The sequence below is a fragment of the Poeciliopsis prolifica genome, unplaced genomic scaffold, assembly GCF_027474105.1.
Source record: "Poeciliopsis prolifica strain line A6 unplaced genomic scaffold, Auburn_PproV2 SCAFFOLD010, whole genome shotgun sequence".
In the NCBI taxonomy this organism is placed as follows: Eukaryota; Metazoa; Chordata; class Actinopteri; order Cyprinodontiformes; family Poeciliidae; genus Poeciliopsis; species Poeciliopsis prolifica.
In genome coordinates this window covers 9,905,837-9,925,021 of record NW_026562385.1, presented here as the reverse complement: position 1 = coordinate 9,925,021, position 19,185 = coordinate 9,905,837, and the positions used below count along the sequence as shown (strand labels likewise).

General features: G+C 43.5%; 1 protein-coding gene across 1 annotated transcript; it reads right to left on the bottom strand.

Moving 5' to 3' along the window:
- Window positions 1-13,348: 13,348 nt before the first annotated feature.
- Window positions 13,349-18,802, bottom strand: poldip3 (polymerase (DNA-directed), delta interacting protein 3). Its single transcript, XM_055035511.1, has 10 exons — window positions 18,734-18,802; window positions 17,454-17,566; window positions 16,944-17,383; window positions 16,798-16,842; window positions 16,619-16,696; window positions 16,290-16,511; window positions 15,466-15,543; window positions 15,225-15,354; window positions 15,067-15,133; window positions 13,349-14,295 (listed from the first exon to the last, which is right to left on the bottom strand). The coding sequence occupies exons 1-10, from the start codon at window positions 18,799-18,801 to the stop codon at window positions 14,079-14,081; spliced, it is 1,458 nt and encodes a 485-aa protein (XP_054891486.1). The 5' UTR covers window position 18,802; the 3' UTR covers window positions 13,349-14,078.
- Window positions 18,803-19,185: the final 383 nt, after the last annotated feature.

Sequence of the window (19,185 nt, the reverse complement as noted above, 5' to 3'; positions counted from 1 at the left end):
ATACAGTTGTGACGTCAGCGCGGCAGGTGCAAAGAGCCCATTGCTGTTCGTTTAAACAGTCGTAACTCGCGGTGCGGTGAGTAATTTATTCCTTCCTGCTGGTTCTGGAAGCCGTCATGTTTGGAACAGTTATTCTGAGGAGGATGCTAACCCAATGCCCGAGGCCTGCAACGTTTTTAATGCTAACGAAGCGCTTGACTAATTCAATAAACTGAATAGTGTGTTTGATACATCCAGTTTCATACATTCAGAGTTGTTTGTTATTATGTATAGAAGATGTTTAAAATGTCGTTTGAAAGAGCTCTGAGAAAATGCTAAGTATCTTTTTACAGATCCATTGGGGTTGTAATATTTAGTTGCAGCACTTCCTGTGATTAATACCTAATTAATGGATGGGATTCAGCCTGTGCTATTGTTCTAAAGTGCTGAAAGTTAACTGTGCTCTGTTATTGTGCATTGCCCTTGGTTTATTACTGAACAGTGCGGTTTATTAAACTGATACATCTTAACCTTCACCATTTTCCTGACTCATTTCACGAAACGTTAAAGTTGCACTGCATTTAGATCTCAGTTGTAGTTAACATCAAGCATGTGGGTGTGGCTTAGTGTAAAACTTTCACTATTTACCATGAAACATCAACATTAAATGACTTCCAAATGCAAGATCACAGCTGCATCATCACACTTCCTCTGTCTTTCTAGAGAACAGCCCTGAACACATTTCCATGGTCACTTGATGACCTCACTGTAGCCCCGCCCACTTTTAAGAGGCAGTCACATGTTTTTTCTGCTGTATGTTTTACTGTTATTCTATAATTTATATGGGTTTCATCATCAATACTGACTAAAAACGATAACATGATGAACTCTATGAATGTTGGCTGCTGACCGAACCGCATTGGGGTGTAGAAATGACGAAATGCATTACTTCGCCACGTGCATATGATCGGCTCTAAATGACACGTGGATCATCGGACTGGCGCCAAATTGAAAACGTATGACCTTTGTTGACCTCTAAAGAGCAAAACAGCATTGAAATGTATTTTAACTCCACTGCGCCCCTACATTAATCCGCCAGCTGTATTTCCTCGCTAAACCAATGAATCTATACCACATTTTTTTGCATCTTGAAGGATAGCCGCCGAACGCATAGATGCGTACCGCCTGGTGGACGGGCGCGGAAACTGCGCAACAACTTCTGTCTTAGCACGTGCGCAGCGTTGATGGAAACTGAGCAACAGCTTCCGCGGTGCGGGCGGAGGCGCTGAAAACTGCGTGAGAGCTTCTGTGGTGGCTGGCGTGAGGCGGCGGTTGCTCGTACCCCGCGGTGGCAATAGGCCGGAGCGGCGCTTGGCTGCGAGGGCCGTTCGAGGCTGCTTGCAGCTTTAATTATTATTACGATTCTCCCTCCAAATGAATTGGCTTTTTGGGGGCTTTATCATATTCAAAAACTCACCAAACTTGGCGGAGGCCTTAAGCCTGTTTCAAATTTACGTATTTTATAGTCGACGCAAAAATTGCTAAAGAAATGGCTCAATAGCGCCACCTAGAAATTTTCAAAGGACCCTTTGCTATTCACTTACTTCATCGTAGAGACATGAAATTTGATACACTTGTAGAGCTTCCCAAGATGCTCAAAATTTACAATTAATGTCATAGTGCAAGTATCACAGAAAGTCAGCCATTTTGGTACGAAGGTCCAATTTTGAGGCCATTTTTGCCTTTTAAAGCCTTCGTACTTGATCGAACTCCTCCTAGGGATTTCGATTGATCGACTTCAAACTCAGTCAGTCTGTTCATAAGGCATGTCCCATCTAAAGTTATCAAAACTGTGAGTTTTTGAGTATGCTGAAGGGGGGTTAGCAGGGGTCAAAGTTCACCTACTCGCCGTGAAAAAATAAACTGCTATATCTCTTACACAGAAACTCACAGAGGCACCAAAATTACTGTTGTTGATCATCATCGGGTGTCCTACAATATCCTATGGTCAAGTCATGACATCACTTAGGCCACGCCCCCTGAGAACAGGAAGTGTCATGTTTTACTGTCAAAGGTCGCTATCTGACCCCTTTGACCTCATCAACATGAAACTGTGCCCAGACACAGAAAACATGTTGGTGTATTGAGGATTCACACCCCGACCAGCTTCAATGCAGCAGGTGGGCGTGGCGGCGTGGCGAAGTGACCTGTAACGCCATCGCCATACGTTTGGCTCTCAATTCCACATTTTCGGTCCCAGCTGCTCCAAATTCACAAGGATGGATCGTCATCCACTCCCTGACAGGAATCCATCACAATATTTGGTGGGCGTGGCCTAATTTCTCTATAGCGCCCCCTAGAAAACTTTAAATTATCAGCCCCAAGCCATGCTTTAACCTACAATTACGAAACTTTGTACACGTGTGTACCTTGTCAGGACTTACAAAAAAGTCTCTTGGAGCCATGGTCTAAACCCCACAGGAAGTCGGCCATTTTAGATTGAAGTTCAGATTTTGACCCCATTTTTGCCGTTTACAGCCTCCGTATTTGATCGAACTCCTCCTAGGGATTTTGATTGATCGGCTTCAAACTCGGTCAGTCTGCTCATAAGGCATGTCCCATCTAAAGTTATCAAAACGGTGAGTTTTTGAGAATGCTGAAGGGGGGTTAGCAGGGGTAAAAGTTCACCTACTCGCCGTAAAAAAATAAACTGCTATATCTCCTACACAGAAACTCACAGAGGCACCAAAGTTTCTGTGATTGATCATCATCGGGTGTCCTACAATACCCTATGGTCGAATGATGACATCACTTAGGCCACGCCCCTGAGAAAAGGAAGTGTCATGTTTTACTTTGAATGGTCGCTATCTGGCCCCTTTGACCTCATCAACATGAAACTGTGCCCAGACACAGAAGACATGTTGGTGTGTTGAGGATTCCAACCCCGACCAGCTTCGATGAAGCAGCTGGGCGGGCGGCGTGGCGAAGTGACCTGTAACGCCATCGCCATACGTTTGGCTCTCAATTCCACATTTTTTGGGCGCAGCTGCTCCAAACTCACAAGGATGGATCTTCATCCACTCCCCGACAGGAATCCATCACAATATTTGTAGGGTGTGGCCTAATTTCTGTATAGCGCCCCCTAGAAAATTTTAAATGATCAGCCCCAAGCCATGCTTTAACCTACAATTACGAAACTTTGTACACATGTGTACCATGTCAGGACTTACAAAAAAGTCTCTTGGAGCCATGGTCTAAACCCCAGAGGAAGTCGGCCATTTTAGATTGAAGTTCAGATTTTGATCCCATTTTTGGCGTTTAAACCATTTCAGTAATTTGCCACTTGGGGTCAGTATTGCTCCACAAATGAAACAGCAGATAAACAGGATGAAGAACATTATCAGTATTTCGCCAGTAGGTGTCAGTGTTCCTCCACCAATGACAAACAGATCCACGGGCGGATGGGCGCGAAAAACTTTGTGAGAGCGTTGCCATGAAATTTCTAAAAGGATAGAAATGTCTCAGATAATTTTTGTGGAATTAAATCATGCAGTAAATGTAGCATTTTCTTACTTCTTCCAAACCATTTCAGTAATTCGCCACTCTGAGTAAGTATTACTCCAACAATGAAATAGAGTGCTTTAGAAACACAGCTGAAAATGATGAAAAATGACGAACTGTAGTACTTCGCCATGTGCATACGATCGGCTGTAAATGACACGTGGATCATCCGACTGACGCCAAATTGGATACGTATGACCTTTGTTGACCTCTAAAAAGAACAACAGCATTGAAATATATTTTGACTCCACTGCGCGTCCTACATTAATCCGCCAGCTATATTTCCTCGCTAAACCAATGAATCTGCACCACATTTTTTGCATCGTCAAGGAGCGACTCCGAACGCATCAGTGCATACCGCCTGGAGGACGGGCGCGGAAACTGCGCAACAACTTCTGTCTTAGCACGTGGCCAGCGTTGATGGAAACTGAGCAACAGCTTCTGCGGTGCGGGCGGAGGAGCTGAAAACTGCGTGAGAGCTTCTGTGGTGGCTGGCGTGAGGCGGCGGTTGCTCGTACCCCGCGGTGGACAATAGGCCGGAGCGGCGCTTGGCTGCGAGGGCCGTTCGAGGCTGCTTGCAGCTTTAATTATTATTATTATTATTACGATTCTCCCTCCAAATGAATTGGCTTTTTGGGGGCTTTATCATATTCAAAAACTCACCAAACTTGGCGGAGGCCTTAAGCCTGTTTCAAATTTACGTATTTAAAGTCGTCGCAAAATTCCACAAGAAATGGCTCAATAGCGCCACCTAGAAATTTTCAAAGGACCCTTTGCTATTCACTTACTTCATCGTAGAGACATGAAATTTGGTACACTTGTAGAGCTCCCCAAGATGCTCAAAATTTACAATTAATGTCATAGTGCAAGTATCACAGGAAGTCAGCCATTTTGGATTGAAGGTCAAATTTTCAACCCATTTTTGCCGTTTACAGCCTTCGTATTTGATCGAACTCCTCCTAGGGATTTCGATTGATCGGCTTCAAACTCGGTCAGTCTGTTCATAAGGCATGTCCCATCTAAAGTTATCAAAACTGTGAGTTTTTGAGTATGCTGAAGGGGGGTTTGCAGGGGTCAAAGTTCACCTACTCGCCATAAAAAAATAAACTGCTATATCTCCTACACAGAAACTCACAGAGGCACCAAAGTTTCTGTGATTGATCATCATCGGGTGTCCTACAATACCCTATGGTCGAATGATGACATCACTTAGGCCACGACCCCTGAGAACAGGAAGTGTAATGTTTTACTGTGGACGGTCGCTATCTGACCCCTTTGACCTCATCAACATGAAACTGTGCCCAGACACAGAAAACATGTTGGTGTATTGAGGATTCCAACCCCGACCAGCTTCGATGGAGCAGGTGGGCGTGGCGGCGTGGCGAAGTGACCTGTAACGCCATCGCCATACGTTTGGCTCTCAATTCCACATTTTTGGGCCCAGCTGCTCCAATTTCACAAAGATGGACCCTCATCTACTCCCCGACAGGAATCCATCACAATATTTTGTGGGTGTGGCCTAATTTCTCTATAACGCCCCCTAGAACACTTTAAATGATCAGCCCCAAGCCATGCTTTAACCTACAATTACCAAACTTTGTACACGTGTGTACCTTGTCAGGACTTACAAAAAGTCTCTTGGAGCCATTGTCTAAACCCCACAGGAAGTCAGCCATTTTGGATTGAAGTTTGGATTTTGACCCATTTTTGCCGTTTACAGCCTTCCTATTTGATCGAACTCCTCCTAGGGATTTTGATTGATCGGCTTCAAACTCGGTCAGTCTGTTCATAAGGCATGTCCCATCTAAAGTTATCAAAACGGTGAGTTTTTGAGAATGCTGAAGGGGGGTTAGCAGGGGTCAAAGTTCACCTACTCCCATAAAAAATAAACTGCTATATCTCCTACACAGAAACTCACAGAGGAACCAAAGTTTGAGTGATTGATCATCATCGGGTTTCCTAGAATACCCTATGGTCGAATGATGACATCACTTAGGCCACGCCCCCTGAGAACAGGAAGTGTAATGTTTTACTGTGAACGTTCGCTATCTGACCCCTTTGACCTCATCAACATGAAACTGTGCCCAGACACAGAAGACATGTTGGTGTATTGAGGATTCCAACCCCGACCAGATTCGATGGAGCAGCTGGGCGTGGCGGCGTGGCGAAGTGACCTGTAACGCCATCGCCATACGTTTGGCTCTCAATTCCACATTTTCGGGCCCAGCTGCTCCAAACTCACAAGGATGGATCCTCATCCACTCCCCGACAGGAATCCATCACAATATTTGGTGGGCGTGGCCTAATTTCTCTATAGCGCCCCCTAGAAAACTTTAAATGATCAGCCCCAAGCCATGCTTTAACCTACAAATACGAAACTTTGTACACATGTGTATCATGTCAGGACTTACAAAAAAGTCTCTTGGAGCCATGGTCTAAACCCCACAGGAAGTCGGCCATTTTAGATTGAAGTTCAGATTTTGACCCCATTTTTGCCGTTTACAGCCTCCGTATTTGATCGAACTCCTCCTAGGGATTTCGATTGATCGGCTTCAAACTTGGTCAGTCTGCTCATAACGCATGTCCCATCTAAAGTTATCAAAACGGTGACTTTTTGAGAATGCTGAAGGGGGGTCAGCAGGGGTCAAAGTTCACCTACTCGCCGTAAAAAATAAACTGCTATATCTCCTACACAGAAACTCACAGAGGCACCAAAGTTTCTGTGATTGATCATCATCGGGTGTCCTACAATATCAGTGCGTACCGCCTGGTGGACGGGCGCGGAAACTGCGCAACAACTTCTGTCTTAGCACGTGGCCAGCGTTGATGGAAACTGAGCAACAGCTTCTGCGGTGCGGGCGGAGGAGCTGAAAACTTCGTGAGAGCTTCTGTGGTGGCTGGCGTGAGGCGGCGGTTGCTCGTACCCCGCGGTGGACAATAGGCCGGAGCGGCGCTTGGCTGCGAGGGCCGTTCGAGGCTGCTTGCAGCTTTAATTATTATTATTTTTCTTCCCACCTCTTTGGGGGGCTTTTTGGGGGCCTTATCATATTGGAAAACTCACCAAACTTGGCGGAGGCCTTAAGCCTGTTTAAAAATTTTGATTTTTAAGGTCATCACAAAAATCCCACAAGAAATGGCTCAATAGCGCCACCTAGAAATTTTCAAAGGACCCTTTGCTATTCACTTACTTTATCCTAGAGACATGAAATTTGGTACACTTGTAGAGCTCCCCAGGACGCTCATAATTTACAATTAATGTCATAGTGCAAGTATCACAGGAAGACAGCCATTTTGGATTGAAGGTCCAATTTTGAGGCCATTTTTGCCGTTTACAGCCTTCGTATTTGATCGAACTCCTCCTAGGGATTTCGATTGATCGGCTTCAAACTTGGTCAGTCTGTTCATAAGGCATGTCCCATCTAAAGTTATCAAAACGGTGAGTTTTTGAGTATGCTGAAGGGGGGTTAGCAGGGGTCAAAGTTCACCTACTCGCCGTAAAAAAATAAACTGCTATATCTCCTACACAGAAACTCACAGAGGCACCAAAGTTTCTATGATTGATCATCATTGGGTGTCCTACAATACCCTATGGTCGAATGATGACATCACTTTGGCCACGCCCCCTGAGAACAGGAAGTGTAATGTTTTACTGTGAACTTTCACTATCTGACCCCTTTGACCTCAACATGAAACTGTGCCCAGACACAGAAGACATGTTGGTGTGTTGAGGATTCCAACCCCGACCAGCTTCGATGGAGCAGGTGGGCGTGGCGGCGTGGCGAAGTGACCTGTAACGCCATCGCCATACGTTTTGCTCTCAATTCCACAGTTTCTGTTCCAGCTGCTCCAACCTCACAAGGATGGATCTTCATCCACTCCCCGACAGGAATCCATCACAATATTTGGTGGGCGTGGCCTAATTTCTCTATAGCGCCCCCTAGAAAACTTTAAATTATCAGCCCCAAGCCATGCTTTAACCTACAATTACGAAACTTTGTACACATGTGTACCTTGTCAGGACTTACAAAAAGTCTCTTGGAGCCATGGTCTAAACCCCACAGGAAGTCGGCCATTTTAGATTGAAGTTCAGATTTTGACCCCATTTTTGCCGTTTACAGCCTCCGTATTTGATCGAACTCCTCCTAGGGATTTCGATTGATCGGCTTCAAACTCGGTCAGTCTGTTCATAAGGCATGTCCCATCTAAAGTTATCAAAACGGTGAGTTTTTGACAATGCTGAAGGAGGGTTAGCAGGGGTCAAAGTTCACCTACTCGCCATAAAAACATAAACTGCTATATTTCCTACACAGAAACTCACAGAGGCACCAAAGTTACTGTGATTGATCATCATCGGGTGTCCTACAATACCTTATGGTCGAATGATGACATCACTTAGGCCACGCCCCCTGAGAACAGGAAGTGTAATGTTTTACTGTGAAAGGTCACTATCTGACCCCTTTGACCTCATCAACATGAAACTGTGCCCAGACACAGAAGCCATGTTGGTGTGTTGAGGATTCTAATCCCGACCAGCTACGATGGAGCAGGTGGGCGTGGCGGCGTGGCGAAGTGTCCTGTAACGCCATCGCCATACGTTTGGCTGTCAATTCCACATTTTTGGGCGCAGCTGCTCCAAACTCACAAGGATGGATCTTCATCCACTCCCCGACAGGAATCCATCACAATATTTGTAGGGTGTGGCCCAATTTCTCTATAGCGCCCCCTAGAAAATTTAAAATGATCAGCCACAAGCCATGCTTTAACCTACAATTACGAAACTTTGTACACGTGTGTACCTTGTCAGGACTTACAAAAAAGTCTCTTGGAGCCATGGTCTAAACCCCAGAGGAAGTCGGCCATTTTAGATTGAAGTTCAGATTTTGATCCCATTTTTGCCGTTTATTAACCATTTCAGTAATTCGCCACTTGGGGTCAGTATTGCTCCACAAATGAAACAGCAGATAATCAGGATGAAGAACAATATCAGTATTTCGCCAGTAGGTGTCAGTGTTCCTCCACCGATGATAAACAGATCCACGGGCGGATGGGCGTGAAAACTTTGTGAGTGTGTTGCCATGACATTTCTAAAAGGATAGAAATGTCTCAGATAATTTTTGTTGAATTAAATCATGCAGTAAATGTAGCGTTTTCTTACTTCTTCCAAACCATTTCAGTAATTTGCCACTCTGAGTAAGTATTACTCCAACAATGAAATAGAGTGCTTTAGAAACACAGCTGAAAATGATGAAAAATGACGAACTGTAGTACTTCGCTATGTGCATATGATCGGCTGTAAATTTCACGTGGATCATCCGACTGACGCCAAATTGGATACGTATGACCTTTGTTGACCTCTAAAGAGAACAACAGCATTGAAATATATTTTGACTCCACTGCGCGTCCTACATTAATCCGCCAGCTATATTTCCTCGCTAAAGCAATGAATCTATACCACATTTTTTTGCATCGTCAAGGATAGCCGCCGAACGCATAGATGCGTACCGCCTGGTGGACGGGCGTGGAAACTGCGGAACAACTTCTGTGTTGGAACGTGGGAAGCATTGATGGAAACTCAGCCACAGCTTCCGCAGTGCGGCCGGAGGTGCTGAAAACTGCGTGAGAGCTTCTGTGGTGGCTTCGGGGTACTGCGATTGCTCGTACCCCGCGGTGGACAATAGGCCGGAGCGGCGCTTGGCTGCGAGGGCCGTTCGAGGCTGCTTGCAGCTTTAATTATTATTATTATTTTCTTCCCACCTCTTTGGGGGGCTTTTTGGGGGCCTTATCATATTGGAAAACTCACCAAACTTGGCGGAGGCCTTAAGCCTGTTTAAAAATTTTTGATTTTTAAGGTCATCACAAAAATCCCACAAGAAATGCCTCAATAGCGCCACCTAGAAATTTTCAAAGGACCCTTTGCTATTCACTTACTTTATCCTAGAGACATGAAATTTGGTACACTTGTAGAGCTCCCCAGGACGCTCATAATTTACAATTAATGTCATAGTGCAAGTATCACAGGAAGTCAGCCATTTTGGATTGAAGGTCCAATTTTGAGGCCATTTTTGCCGTTTACAGCCTCCGTATTTGATCGAACTCCTCCTAGGGATTTCGATTGATCGGCTTGAAACTCGGTCAGTCTGTTCATAAGGCATGTCCCATCTAAAGTTATCAAAACTGTGAGTTTTTGAGTATGCTGAAGGGGGGTTAGCAGGGGTCAAAGTTCACCTACTCGCCGTAAAAAAATAAACTGCTATATCTCCTACACAGAAACTCACAGAGGCACCAAAGTTTCTATGATTGATCATCATCGGGTGTCCTACAATACCCTATGGTCGAATGATGACATCACTTTGGCCACGCCCCCTGAGAACAGGAAGTGTAATGTTTTACTGTGAACTTTCACTATCTGACCCCTTTCACCTCATCAACATGAAACTGTGCCCAGACACAGAAGACATGTTGGTGTGTTGAGGATTCCAACCCCGACCAGCTTCGATGGAGCAGGTGGGCGTGGCGGCGTGGCGAAGTGACCTGTAACGCCATCGCCATACGTTTTGCTCTCAATTCCACAGTTTCTGTTCCAGCTGCTCCAACCTCACAAGGATGGATCTTCATCCACTCCCCGACAGGAATCCATCACAATATTTGGTGGGCGTGGCCTAATTTCTCTATAGCGCCCCCTAGAAAACTTTAAATGATCAGCCCCAAGCCATGCTTTAACCTACAATTACGAAACGTTGTACACATGTGTACCTTGTCAGGACTTACAAAAAAGTCTCTTGGAGCCATGGTCTAAACCCCACAGGAAGTCGGCCATTTTAGATTGAAGTTCAGATTTTGACCCCATTTTTGCCGTTTACAGCCTCCGTATTTGATCGAACTCCTCCTAGGGATTTCGATTGATCGGCTTCAAACTTGGTCAGTCTGTTCATAAGGCATGTCCCATCTAAAGTTATCAAAACGGTGAGTTTTTGAGAATGCTGAAGGAGGGTTAGCAGGGGTCAAAGTTCACCTACTCGCCAAAAAACATAAACTGCTATATTTCCTACACAGAAACTCACAGAGGCACCAAAGTTACTGTGATTGATCATCATCGGGTGTCCTACAATACCCTATGGTCGAATGATGACATCACTTAAGCCACGCCCCCTGAGAACAGGAAGTGTAATGTTTTACTGTTAATGGTCGCTATCTGACCCCTTTGACCTCATCAACATGAAACTATGCCCAGACACAGAAGCCATGTTGGTGTGTTGAGGATTCTAATCCCGACCAGCTACGATGGAGCAGGTGGGCGTGGCGGCGTGGCGAAGTGACCTGTAACGCCATCGCCATATGATTTGCTCTCAATTCCACAGTTTCGGTCCCAGCTGCTCCAAACTCACAAGGATGGATCTTCATCCACTCCCCGACAGGAATCCATCACAATATTTGTAGGGTGTGGCCTAATTTCTCTATAGCGCCCCCTAGAAAATTTTAAATGATCAGCCCCAAGCCATGCTTTAGCCTACAATTACAAAACTTTGTACACGTGTGTACCATGTCAGGACTTACAAAAAAGTCTCTTGGAGCCATGGTCTAAACCCCAGAGGAAGTCGGCCATTTTTGATTGAAGTTCAGATTTTCATCCCATTTTTGCCGTTTATAAACCATTTCAGTAATTCGCCACTTGGGGTCAGTATTGCTCCACAAATGAAACAGCAGATAAACAGGATGAAGAACAATATCAGTATTTCGCCAGTAGGTGTCAGTGTTCCTCCACCAATGACAGATCCACGGGCGGATGGGCGCGAAAACTTTGTGAGACCGTTGCCATGACATTTCTAAAAGGATAGAAATGTTTCAGATAATTTTTGTTGAATTAAATCATGCAGTAAATGTAGCGTTTTCTTACTTCTTACAAACCATTTCAGTAATTCGCCACTCTGAGTAAGTATTACTCCAACAATGAAATAGAGTGCTTTAGAAACACAGCTGAAAATGATGAAAAATGACGAACTGTAGTACTTCGCCATGTGCATATGATCGGCTGTAAATGACACGTGGATCATCCCACTGACGCCAAATTGGATACGTATGACCTTTGTTGACCTCTAAAGAGAACAACAGCATTGAAATATATTTTGACTCCACTGCGCGTCCTACATTAATCCGCCAGCTATATTTCCTCGCTAAACCAATGAATCTGCACCACATTTTTTGCATCGTCAAGGAGCGCCTCCGAACGCATCAGTGCGTACCGCCTGGTGGACGGGCACGGAAACTGCGGAACAACTTCTGTGTTGGAACGTGGGAAGCGTTGATGGAAACTCAGCAACAGCTTCCGCGGTGCGGACGGAGTTGCTGAAAACTGCGTGAGAGCTTCTGTGGTGGCTGGCGTGAGGCGGCGGTTGCTCGTACCCCGTGGTGGACAATAGGCCGGAGCGGCGCTTGGCTGCGAGGGCCGTTCGAGGCTGCTTGCAGCTTTAATTATGAATTACATCAGTAAGTCCCTCCAGTTTTCCACAAAGTTCACAGAAAAATCAACAAATACCCATATTTATTTTTTTTTTGTCTGATTTTACCCCCATTTTTTTCTCAAAAGTAGTCAAAAACTTTGGGTTTAAGCGTCTGCTGACTCAGCCTGATGTCCAAAAAAAGCAGTAAAATTTTACGTCATATATAAGCGCAAATACTGCAAAAATTGGATGAAGTTCAATATACTTTCATTATAAGAAACACGTACCGGCTGCTGAAAAAAAGCTATTCATTGATATTTCTCCAGTTTCATGGGTTTTATCAATATGTTCTGGAACAACCGGCCCTTTAAGAGCATTCAGATTTTTGACATGGCCTAAAATGAAAGCGAGTTTGACACAGCTGCTCCATGTTCTGCCCGTCAGATCCTCGCTGCCAGAAAACTCATTCTTATATTGACTCTTGCGTGGCGGTGCTAATTGGAGATAATGATTTAAGTTTGAAGAAATGAGACATGCTGGTAATTTGAGTCCATCTCTCCAAACCCATCTGCCTTCCTCTAAAAGGCATTTTTGGCTTGAAATTACACCTACAAACAGATTTCTCCACCAACCATATAGAGCGAGCAATAAAATTACATCAATAAGTCCCTACGCTTTCATGCAAAATTCACTTTGTTTTTTTTCAGGTATTACAGCAATTTCTTTTCTTCTCAAAACTGACCCAAAGTATTGTATTTAAGTGACTGCTGCCTCGGCTTTACTTTATGTAAAGTCGCGGTCTGTGATCAATTCGCCAATTAATAAAAAGTCACATCTAACGTCATACAATATCATAAAAAATTCTTACAATTATTTCTAAATTAACACCACAAAATCTGTCATTTTGATGAAACAAAAAAAAGGAAAAAAACAATTCTGGATGAACTAAGAAGGTGCTCAATTATTTCATTTTAAGGAACACTTAATGAATGCTGAAACCAACAGATATTTATTGATATTTTAACAGTTCAATGGGTTCTATCGATAGATTCTGGCACAACCGGCCCTTTAAGAACACTGAGACTTTTGATGCGAAAATCAGTTTGATTTGTGTGTGTTTGAGTGTGACGTAAAATGTTGAATGACACGAGGACATTTGTGGTTCTGGCACACTGTATCCATCTTTGTGACATCTGGTTAAAGATGTAAAGATATTATAAAAAATCATAAGTGTACAATATTAGAATACTACTACTCAACTGTAACCTCTTTCCATGTTATTAGAAGATTTGTATGCTTTTTTTTTTATTTTTGTGATCAAATCTACAGAAAAAAAATAAAATAAAAGAAGTTACCCTTCAGACTAGATCTACAAAGCTAAATATTTAATGGAAACATTTCACAAACGGATCCAACAACCGCAACTGACAGAGCAACCTAAAAGTAATTTACAGGCTTTTGATAAACAGAATGTAACTACCACAAATTGTGTTTAATTCTGCTCCAAAACCTAAACAAGCATGACAAAAAACTTGTTACAAACAGCACTGAATTCCACACAAACTGGAAATCCAATGGAAACATGGTACTTCTGTGTTACATGTAGCAATTATTATAATTTTTTTTTACAAGCAGAACTGTTAGATGGATTCAATAGGTCCCAAAGCGGGGAGGAGGAGGGATTGCTAAAGAAACCAGAAATATCCTGTAATGGATAGATCCAACTCTGACGGACGACCTAATAACTAAACACACCCAGTATGTGTGCGTTTCTTTAAATGATGTTGATTCTTTGAAATAACTTCGGTTTTCAATTATTCTCTTTTGGAAACTGCAAGTTTCTGCAGAGTAAAAAAAAACAAAAAACAAAAAATAATAATCGATTTCATAAAAGAACGCAGCACACACGTCCTCTTTATGCCGACTCACAATATCAAAGCTTCTCCATCTGGTCCAGGTAACATCTGATTGCACAAAACCAAAAACAGAAGAAGACGCCGATCATCAATTTCCTCCCCCCTTGTTCCGAGTACTCGATGAAATGAAATGTGTAAAAACCAGTTTCATCAGAGACTGCGGGCTGCCCGTGTCTTGATTCTTCTATATCTTGATGCGGAAGGCGGTGGTCTGTGAGCTGGGGGCCTCGGTGGTGGAGGTGGACTGCGTGGTGGACTTGAACAGAGCTTTGAGGATGGTCTGGGGGTCCACTTCGGCCGTGGGCTGAGAGGAGGCGCGCTGGCCGCTGGGGCGGGACAGAGAGGGAGGCAGGCCGTCTTTCTTCGTGCCGCCGCCAGCGCCTGGCGTGTCGCTGAGTCTCCTGTAGGACACAAAAAGAAAACAGACCCTTTGTCTCTTTGTCCACCTGAACAACTATTCACATCGACTTGTTGATTGTTTTCAGCTGGAGAAATACATTCACATTTAATTCTAGAGAAAACGTAGGAACTAGTTTATGAATTCTCTGATTCACAACAGTTTCCAAACTTTAACTCTGGATGGTTTGGCTTCACTCTTGATTTTGCTCCATTTACTCTGATACCCTGAAATAAAAATGAACAGCTGTTTTAAGAAGCCCCTGGTTGGTCGAGCAAATAATCTCTAGGAAGGTCTCAAATGTAAAAATAAGCAATAAATCACATTACAAAGTTAATGCGAGATCAACGATGATGTATTGTTTTTCTGTTTTCTCTTCTTCTACAAACAACTGGAGCAGAAAAGTCTTCAATCTGTTTTACAGATAATTCACAAGTTATTTTATTTCTTGTTGTTTTTATTTATTTGGATATTTAAAATGCCTTCCAAATCCAGTGTTAAATGTTGATTAGAATTGAAAGTTTATTGATCTTTGAAATTATGTTTATGAAATATAACTTGAAAATGTTCCACAAAACAACATCATTCATTGCAATAACTATCGTCCAGCAAAGTTTGATGGTGTGACAGACCTGATCTTCCTTCCACTTAAAGGTTATGCATTACTTTAAGAGGATCTCAAATAAAAAAGTTAAGATAAAATGGATCTCATGAAAACCTTAAACTATTGACTGAGTGCAGATGAAGGTGAGTTCTAGTAAAGTGACTGACTCACAGTAGGATCGGCTGATCGGAGGTGATGACGGTTCCTTGAATATGAAGGTTGCACTTCATGGGTTGGCCTGGCAGAGAACAAGCAAAAATACTCAACCAAAACATCCCGGCTGCAGAACCAACGGGTTTCAGAACCCGTGACGTTTCTATTACACTCACCATCCAAGCAGCGAGTGTTGTACTTCCTGTATGCGCTGACAGCGTCCTCCTTACGGACAAACACCACCTCGGCTACGCCCACCTTCACCAGGCGCGCTCGCTTCAAAGCGCCGCACACGCAGAACAGCTCCTTTTTGGACAAACAAGCAGCAGAGCCGCGCTCCGATTTAGACACTGAGCACGTTAAAGGACAACACACAGAAGAGACTGGAGTGAAAAACAAACGGAGGGATGGACTCACCATTATGTCCTCCTCGCTAACCCGCGGATGAAGGTTGCTCACCGTTATTTTGGTCCCCTCCAACGGGCTGAATGCAGGCTAAAAAGACAGAAAAAAACTAACTGCTCACGACTTACATACTCCCCAAGTTTAACGCATTACAGTCGTGCGGTTTTGCGACCTTGACGTCGAGTTGTAGAGAGAGAGAGAAAGAGCTTTATCAAACTGCAAGTTGACTTAAAAGTCACAGCACTGTCCTTCCTCCATCTGTTGTTTTGCTCCACAAAATAAACTCAAAAGACAACACTGTTAAACAACTACTATAAGTAGTCAGGGTGTCCGTAAAACGCTGGACTTCAGAGGTTTGTGAATGAAAGAAAAGTAAAATTCTATTAAGATTAAAATCCGCATGTGCGGCACTCAAGGAATGAATTCACTGTAATAAGATATTTAATCAATCGGGATAATTTCATAACCTTTGAAATGTCTGTCTACCAACATAAATGTCTAGAAATTCATTCATGGATATTAAAAGAATAAGTTATATGGGACGCTTCTTAGGGAGATCTAAAATGAAACCCATGGTAATCTAGCTAGACTTTGTCATAGAAGACACTGATTTTTCACTCAAAAAAGTAAAAAAATTGGCTTTAAAGAAAAAAAAAAAAACTCCACTTGATACAATTTTCTTTTAATGTTTGATGCAACTTGGTCGTTATACATATATTTTTCTCCCCCGAAGGAAACTTAAAATCAGACACCATATTGGTAAAGTGAAGAGCAGTCAGAGGAGGATGACGATGTGACAGGAGGACAGTCGTGTGGATGCCGGCTGCAGGTGGTACCTGTGGAGGAGTCGGTGCTGCGGCGCTGGTCTCCGCTGCGCTCTGCTGCAGAGTCCTGGACACGGGCTGCAGCGCTGCAGCAGAGGAACGAGCGGCCGCCGTGCTGGTGTTGGGCCGGGTGGGGGCCACAGGGACCGGGGGCCGCGGGGCCGTGTAGGCGTCATTTTTAACCACCTTAGTGATCGGGGCCGTAATGGAGAACATGGACCCTGCAGGGCCGGTCTGTATGAAGCGTTTTTTTTTTTTTAATGATTATTATTTCTGTGGGAACCAGTGGAAATATGAAAACGCTTCTTTGAAATGTTTAAGGAACTGTAAGACCGTCTCACCCGGGACTGCAGCATGTTGTTGGCGGTCGTTATCTTTATTTGTTTGCTGGCGATGCTGTCGAGGTTACTGACGGCAGGCTGAGAGGAGCAGATTCATTCATTAAGCAGCACAATTTACAGCCGTGACCAACGGTGAAGATAAATAATATCTTGTATTTTGAAAATGAAAACAGGCGTACCTGCGTCATCGCACGAATTCCCCCTAAAGTCCCAGCTGGACGTTGCTAAAAAGCGAGTCGGTAATCGTTAAAAGAGCTTGATCGTGCATTTTTAAGATTCATCAAAACAAGGGAAAAAAAGAAAGACAAACTTTCTGCACCCTCACCTGGATGGTCTTGGTTATTTTTAGAGGCGGCTCCGCAGCTGTTTGCGTCTGTGTTCCTCCCATGCTCCTCTTGAGGCTCAGCCTGTCACGGGCGTCCATTACTCGAACGCTATTGGTCAGCTGTGGTGTCGCGCTGACTCGGGGAATCAGTCCTTGTACGGTAGTTGTGAACTGCCTGGCGTTTGCACTGGCGAGGTTGTTGCCGGTTTGGATTTGGATCTGTGGTACGGCGGTCTTGCTTTGCAGCTGCTGCACGATCGCCGCCTTTAGTGTGGTCTGCGCTGGGGAGCCGAACTGACTCTGACTCAGCCCCTGCTTGCGCGAATTGATCATCTGCCGGGCGTCCTGCACGCCTCCCGCCGCTGCCCCTCCCCTGCCGCGGATTTTGAACCGAGCGTCTTTCTGGACCAGCTTCTCTCTGGCGTCCTTCACTTGAAAACCTGGGCAGAGATGGAAATCTTAAATCTTCAGCTGCTGTTGTTTACAGTCGGAGGCATAACAACTCCTTACCTGTTCCTCCTCCTACTCCTACTCCTAGGCGTTGCCTTGCATCGTTCAGCCCAATTTTTTGCCTGGCATCAAAATTCTTTGCATCTCCTGCCCCAAGCCGTCCGAACACGGGCCTAATGGGCACAAACCTCATGTAAATGACAGAAAAACTATCAGCTGGACAGAAAAGCAAAGAGACGCACTGACAAAGGGATGGTTGAGACAAATGAATACTCAAAAATAAAGAAAAGAAAAAGAAACCATGTGGGACAGATGGAATTGACATCAGAATTGCGATGTCAATTCCAATAGAATCAGCAATAGAATTGCGATTACATATTTTTCTGGGTTTTTTTGCAATCTGGATTATTTAAAAAAACAGACAAAAAGAGAAACAAATGAAAGGTCTGAATCAACACTTAAAGCACGCTCAAGTTCATAAGCTGTGATTTTATTCACATGGTCAATCACATAAAGAATGAAATCCGGAATTGCAAATATTGCTCTACGGCAATCGCTTATCCAGACAGGGGAAAATACTTTTAATTCAAGATTTATATCAGGCCACTCAAGATTTAGATCTTATCAAATTTTGTCATCTTAATTGCTCTTGTCCAACCAGATGCTCTGTACTTTATTTTTTCTGGAGGGAGAGTGAATGTTGAATGCATGTATATTTCTAAAACTGAAAAAAGTAAAATAAATAAATGAAACATTGTCATTTTGAAATGCAGTGTAATTTTGTTGCACTTAACTTTACCTTCTAAAACAGCGCTAGAAATGTACATTCAGATTGCTTGTCTCCTGCAATGTTTGGATGTGACTTCAGTTTGTTTCTGTGTAAAGTAACAGTGTACAGTGGTTACCTTGTAGAAAGCGATTAATGTTGATATAGCTCATATGCTAACAGAGCAGAGCCTGCAGGAGCCACATTTCCACAAGAAGTGATAGAATAATCACAATTTGACGTCAAGAAAAAATATTAGCAGAGCTAACCGAAAGGAGAGAAGATAAAAGCAAAAGGCGACGTAAACGTGACGCAATAATGCACTAGTGGGCTTTTGTTGCACTCACCTACAGATTTAGGCGTTACAAGTTGGATTACGTCGTGTTTTTCCAAACTTAAACGATTCATTTCTAAAGGCCTCCTGCTAGAGGTTGCTACTTAGCTTAGCGTTTAGCATACCGTAAAAGAGAACGAACTGCAGCTTTTATTTTCACAGTGTTCTTTCAATTTTGCTCCAAAAAGCTTCACAAATCCTTCATTAATATGATTTAAAACTCAACTGCATTTTACGTACCGTTTAGGTGGAGGTTTCTGGTTAATGCCGCGCCGCCGTATAACTTCATCCAACGAGACGTCTGCCATTTTCTCCATACACTATTACCTCTGAGCGTGCGCGTCACAGAAGCTTTTGACAATCCTTACGGACACCGATTTAGACCAAGAAGGACGAAAATGAGTCTCTGAGGACTGAATAAATTCTTGTTCAGACTTGGCAGTTTTATTCCTTTAACCATCGTGGGCTTTAACATTAAGTATTCCGTACCTTTAATTGTTAAAATTGACCGTTTCACTATTTTATAATCTGTTATTAGTTGCTCTCGACGAAACACAAGGGAATTTGGATTACCCATAAGGCTTTGCGCCCCTTTTTGATAAATATATACGCATTTTTAGGCAAGTAGATTGTTTTATGTTTATCAGAGGACAGTTTTTTTTCAATAATATTACTTCAACTATTGTAATATA

Excerpts from the sequence above, each read along its gene's own strand:
- poldip3 (XM_055035511.1), bottom strand. The coding sequence starts at position 18,801 with ATGGCAGACGTCTCGTTGGATGAAGTTATACGGCGGCGCGGCATTAAC. Across the intron at positions 16,512-16,618 it reads ACAACATGCTGCAGTCCCGG|ACCGGCCCTGCAGGGTCCAT; the intron begins GTGAGACGGTCT and ends CGCTTCATACAG. Across the intron at positions 15,355-15,465 it reads TTAGCGAGGAGGACATAATG|GAGCTGTTCTGCGTGTGCGG; the intron begins GTGAGTCCATCC and ends TTGTCCAAAAAG.